We start from the raw sequence: 6,000 nt of genomic DNA, 5'->3' as shown, positions 1-6,000 counted from the left end.
GCAATGTCACATTTTCAAACTTAGGGCCTCATTTTCTAAAGTACCGCATGCCTGCGGTACTTTAGAAAACTGCGGTAATGAGGGGTGGGGGGCTGAAACGGGGGGGGGGGGGGGGCGGTCCTGCACTAGCCGGCAGCGATCGCACCTCTGCGATGTGATCGCTGCCGGCATCGCGCCCAATAACTACACCATAGAAGGTGTAGTTATTGGGCGCGAAATAGGCAGCGAAAAGGCCCTTTTCACTGTCCGCGGCGTCCTCACAGAGTTGGCCCTGGCGACGCCCCGACTCCTCTTCCTTCCGGGGCTGACTCCGCCCCGATGTAGGTAGCGCAGGTCTGCGCTACCTTCGCTAGCTATTGCAGACTTGCGCTGTTAGCGCAAGCCTGTGATAGCCTTGGAAAATAAGGCCCTTAGTAACTAGAAAAATAAGAATCACAAATCCAACATTAATCTTTGTAAAGTGAGTGAGGAAAAACTCAGTAAATGGTTTCAAACCTCATATAAACTATTACCTAATCCATTTTCATTACATGCCAAAAAACACAAAAAAGACTTGAATTAGTGCAAGTTTGAACTATGTGAGCGGTAGTGCCAATCCTCAATGCTTCAACTCTAGCTAATGTCCTTCTACACATCTTTCAGATACATACATTCATTTTATTAATATTCTGCTATTGGGGTACTGTGGGTTTTTCTTTATTCCCAAAGCTTGCAATCTGAGGATCTCATTTACTAAGCATTTTTCCCATACACACAAATGGGAGAAAAACCTTAGTAAATCAGGTCCTAAGTTTGTACCTGAGGCAGTGGAGGGTGAAGTGACTTGCCCAAGGTCACAAGGAGTGACAGGGGGGGGATTTGAACCCTGGCTGCCCTGGATCGCAGCCTTTTGCTCTAATCACTAGGCTACCCCTCCAATCATCTTTTTTTTTTTTTTTTTTTAAATCTATCTAAAGTGGAGCGTATAGCAAACCTCATGTTCTCTTGCCTTAATCCTGGATCAGAAATGGTAGGCAGCAAGCAGGCTGAAATGCTTGAGGAGTTGCCTTGAGACATTTAAATAGCAATAGGTGAAAACCTTTTGGGTGGATGTGATTGTCCAGGAAAAGGGGGGAGAAGAACAGAGAACAACACTGCAACCTTGTGTTCAGTATGCTGCAGCTGAAACGGTTCTTGAATACTTTCTGCCAAATACAGGCCCAAATAAGGGAAGGCTGGATAAGCCTAGCGCACCGTCTCTAAAACAGCAAAGCAGGTGGTGGTCTGCCTCTAATGAGTCTGCGACAGTGTAGCAATAACATCAGAACAATTTGTACAGAAAATAAGGCACTTTTATTGGGGAAAATGTCTTTCAAAGCCACCTCAGCAATTCATTTTAATATGAAAATGTGATTTGTAATAGGCCCCTAAAGAAGAGGTGATTGGGGTGAAGTAAAAATAATTGAAATGTGATTTCTAGCCTTTTGACAATCTTTTTTTATTGAATGATTTTTTTTTTCAATTGTTAAGCCACTTTTTATTTGCTCATGCTGATATTGCTTTTGCTGTTAATATGTGATGTAAATCAGTAAAACACTATATATAAAAAATGTGAAAGAATTTAACTGGAAAATCTCACACTCTGCAAACATGAACTATTCATATTATGCCACATGATATGAAAATGAGTATTTGATTTTTTTTTCCTAGAATGTTATGCTGATTTTTTGAGAGACGACTTTGATGTAAAGGCTTACACTTCTCAGTCCATTCATCAGGCAGTGATAGCAGAACAGTTAGCAAAACTTGCTCAAGGGATTAGCCAACTGGACAAGAACTTCACTTACAGGTAAAAAGTGCTTTAATGAAATGTTTGATTTGCAACAGAATTTCTGATTGGTTTTTACTAGATTATGTGGGTAAAAGCAGAATAAACTTGTTAAAAAAAAAAAAAAAATGTCTAGAACCTTGCAAAAATTTGTGAAGAGTGCTGTGGAGATTTGCTTCTGGATGAGGACTGTCACTGCAATGCCTGGATTAGATGGGAAGGGGAGGAGATTAAAAATGATGGAAACTGCCTTACTTATGGCTAGCGGCACTATAGTCCAGAAGAGGCTGGTTCTGACTGAGATTGAAGCTCTGAGGAGCAGGAGAAACCAATTTGGGCCAGAAAAGTTTGGAACCATTCTGCCTTTTAAGAAAGTAATGGTTCACAAGGCAGGCAATAAAACAATCAGCTATGTCACACTTCTTTTTTTTTTTCCTTGTGTATTTTTAGGCAAGTATCATAAAACAAAAGGCTTATGATTTTATATAATGGGAAAAAATAAGGCCCTCTTTACAAGAGTATTCAGTATACTGGAGTAAGTGTCAGGAAATTCTGCCCTTTCATGGGGGTCAGTATTTTTTTTTTTTTTTAACAATAAGCCTTACTATTTTTCCCTGTTTGCCATCTATAGTATGTGCAATGGTATTTGTGAATTTTATTCAAGATTAATTGTCTTATGCCATACTATAACAGCTCTCATGGTACCTTAATCTCATATTCTGTCATATTATTCAGAACTGGAATTTGGGTATAGAATATACATTTGAGGCTTAAGGGAAAGAGAGCACCTTAGATTTTAACCTTCTTGAAAAATCATTTTTGCTGAATTCAAGCCCAAATCATGAATATGTATACGTGGAGGCTAACATGGTTTGAATATCTCTTTCAAAGCTGAGAGTCCTTCATTGACCATAGATGTAAATCTACATTTTTTTATCAATCCTGCAGCCCCATTTTTCTTACAATTGTACTTCTACTCTTTTTTTTTTTTTTTTAGTTTCTTAATTCTCTTCTTTTTTTTATCATTTTGTTCATATGAACTCTCAGGGTAGATTTTAAAAGGGTGCGCGCCCTACCCGGTGCACGCACACACGTACACCCAGTTTTATAACTTGTGCGTGCAAGTTATAAAATCAGGGGTCGGCGCGCGCAAGAGGGTGCACAATTGTGTACATTGCATGCGCCGAGCCGCGCTGCCTTCCCTTGTTCCCTCCCCCCTATCCTGACCTTCCCACCTCTTCCCCTAACCTTCCCCAGCCCTAGCCCTACTCTAACCCCCCTGACCCTTGTCTTACCCTTTTGCACCTGCCTCTGGGCAGGTGCAAGTTGCACGTGCCGGCACGCGATCCTCTGACACAGCGGCAATGGCCGCTGTGTCGGAGGCCTCTGGCCCCGCCCCTGGACTGCCCCTTTTTGCAAGCCCTGGGACTTACACGCATAAGTAGGCCCGGCGCGCAAAGGGCTTTTAAAATCCGCCCCTTGGTCTCCTTCAAACTGCTGGCAGGTGTATCACATTTGAATTGCTATCTGTACTTCAGCACATAAGTAGAATAACATTTTTCAGAATAAAGATTATAGAATATGACCATTCACTTTATTATTGTTCAGGTAGTTGCAAGACATGAAGATTTGCTGGCACAGGCAACTGGGATTGAATCTTTGGAAGGTATTGTTTTGTTATACTTTTAATATTTAAAGACATTGTCATAATTCTGTATAAACAAATAGCATGTGTTGAGCTAGGGTCCTGCAGCTAAGTGCTGATCTGAGTTACAGTTTTCCTTTTAGGACTTTTCTTATTCTTTTCTTATCTTCCCTGGTTATTCTTGACCTCCATTTTCATTTTGGACCTCAGGAATTTTAAGAGAGTGGTAACACAAAATTAGGCACCGTGGTATAGAGCAACAACTGCCCAGACTTCAGCTCTTTTTTTTTTTTTTTGTTTTGTTTTGTGTTTTCCTATTCTCTTTCTACTCATTTTAGGCTGTTGAGGGTTAGGCAGTCAGAGCTTTGGCATTGCCTTCTGCAGCCAACCACGCCCTCCTCTTCCTTGGTGGTCCCCCATCCTGATATTAGCCAGGCCTGACTTTGCTCATCTACTGAGATCTATTGATGAGGGCTTTAACTGTATTCCAGGGATTCTTAACAGAAGGCTCGAGGGTAACCTGCATAGAGCAGCAGTTATTACTACTGCTGGGCATGCTAGATGGACCATTTTGGTCTTTATCTGTCATTTACTTTGTATGGTGGCCATTGGATGGTCAGGTATTATGATGGTGCAGTACTGCAGTGATAGTTGTGGTTATAGCAAATGTCTGTACTAAATCACAGTATTCATTTACTGATGAATTAACCATGAAAAGTCTTTTTTTGTGAATTTGGCACTTTCTCAGTGTCCAGTCAGATGAAACCAGATCAAGTAGGTTATGCACCTCTACCAGCAGATGGAGACAGAGCAAACTGACATTATAGTATATATACCCCTGTAGTGACATCGCCCTGCCAGTGTTCTCTTCAAAAGCAACTGTGGACAGACTAGCAAAAAAACTTGATTAAAAACAGATAACCATTTCAATACTCAGGCAACACTGAGCTCAGATAAGAATGTAAAAACACTTGTCTAGGGACTGGAGTAACACTTACCAGTAATCCATGTAAAATATAAGCACACAGGAGGATCAAAACGCAATCATCCAGCAGCTGAGGGAGGGAAGCTGCATTCGACTGACTGTCCTAAAGAAAAGGAAATTATCAGGTAAGTAGTGATTTCTCATTTTTTAGCGTCCAGTGAGATGAATCCAGAACAAGTGGGATGTACCCAAGCTTCTCCCAAATAGGGTGGGAGGCTACACACGACTTGGTCAAAACCGCACATGCAAAGGCCGCGTTCTCCCGGGCCTGAATATCCAGATGATAATACTTGGAAAAGGTGTGTAAGGAGGACCACATCGCAGCTCGGCAAATATTGATGGGAAACGACAATCTAACTTCTGCCCATGAAACTTCCTGAGCCCTAGTGAAATGAACCTAACCTGACTAGGTAATTTTGAGAATCTGTGGTGATGTGTAGGAACACTAATGTAGATGTTCATAGTATTTTTTCGTTGATGAGCAGGCTGAATTAGCCATAAATGTGGGTGTCGTCATCTGGCGACACTGAATGGACTTGGCTGTCCTCGTTAGCAGAGCTATAAGCTTTATTTAGCATATGCGGGAATTTCTGTGCGGACATTGCCTTGTGAGCTGCCTCAATCATTTTTTTTTTTATAATCTATTATATATTGAAATTTGAAAAATAAAATTTCACAAAGAATCCACTTTGCTTTAGCAACATGATACATCTTATTACAGAAATAGAATAAAGAAAGAAGAAACAATTTTTTCCCATAATATGAAACACAGTATCCATTAGACTACAACCTACTGGGGGGGGTGGTTAGCCTAGAAAAACATAAAGGTAAGACTTAGCTTAAAGCAGCTACCAATATATATTTAGACGTCCTCCTAACAAATTGTAACATTTTCCTGGAGTCAATAAACAACTTAATTTGCTCCGGAGAGGAAAAAAGAAAGCCATCTCTACTATACTTGACTAAGCATTTACATGGATAAATCAAAAAGAAGGATGCCCCTAGGGCCAGGGTATGCTGGCACAAGGCCAGGAATCCCTTCCTTCTTTCTTGTGTAGTCTTAGCCAAGTCTGGAAATATTCTTACTGACTGTCCCATGAATGGTACGTTGGACTTCTTAAAGTATTTCTTCATAACTGAGCTTAAATCGCTATCAGCAAAGAGCGACACCAACAAAGTGGCTCGTTCTACCACTTCGTAATTAGATGACTCAAGATATTCCGTAAGATTAACCATATTGACGGCGGGTGATTGTATTCGAGAACCTGAACCAGCTGGTAAAAAGTACACTTTATCAAAGGGGGAGATAGTATCAGAAGAAAACTCCAAAATTTCAAGAAGAAACCTCTTCAGGGTAAAGCGTGGTAATTCTCCCACTACCCTTGGAAAGTTCAAAAATCAGAGATTTAAATGCCTCAGTCTGTTCTCAACCAATTCTACTCTTCTGTTCAGTGAACTGCTGTCTTGAATTAAATAATTTTGTACTCCTCTAATAGTATGTAATTCTTCTATTTGTTTAAATTTTTGATGGCTATCCTGTTGTTGAAGCAAGTTATTTCAAAA

At 40.6% G+C, this 6,000-nt stretch overlaps 1 protein-coding gene across 1 annotated transcript in view; it reads left to right on the top strand.

The window, feature by feature from the left end:
- Window positions 1-1,006: 1,006 nt before the first annotated feature.
- Window positions 1,007-6,000, top strand: part of COG5 (component of oligomeric golgi complex 5) — a 585,636-nt gene continuing 580,642 nt past the window's right edge. The window contains 4 exon segments of the mRNA XM_029617284.1: window positions 1,007-1,016; window positions 1,690-1,809; window positions 1,812-1,828; window positions 3,416-3,473. Coding sequence (XP_029473144.1) covers window positions 1,007-1,016; window positions 1,690-1,809; window positions 1,812-1,828; window positions 3,416-3,473 — 205 coding nt within the window.

This window comes from Rhinatrema bivittatum, chromosome 9 (genome assembly GCF_901001135.1).
Source record: "Rhinatrema bivittatum chromosome 9, aRhiBiv1.1, whole genome shotgun sequence".
Lineage (NCBI taxonomy): Eukaryota > Metazoa > Chordata > Amphibia > Gymnophiona > Rhinatrematidae > Rhinatrema > Rhinatrema bivittatum.
This window is presented reverse-complemented; position numbering and strand designations above follow the sequence as displayed.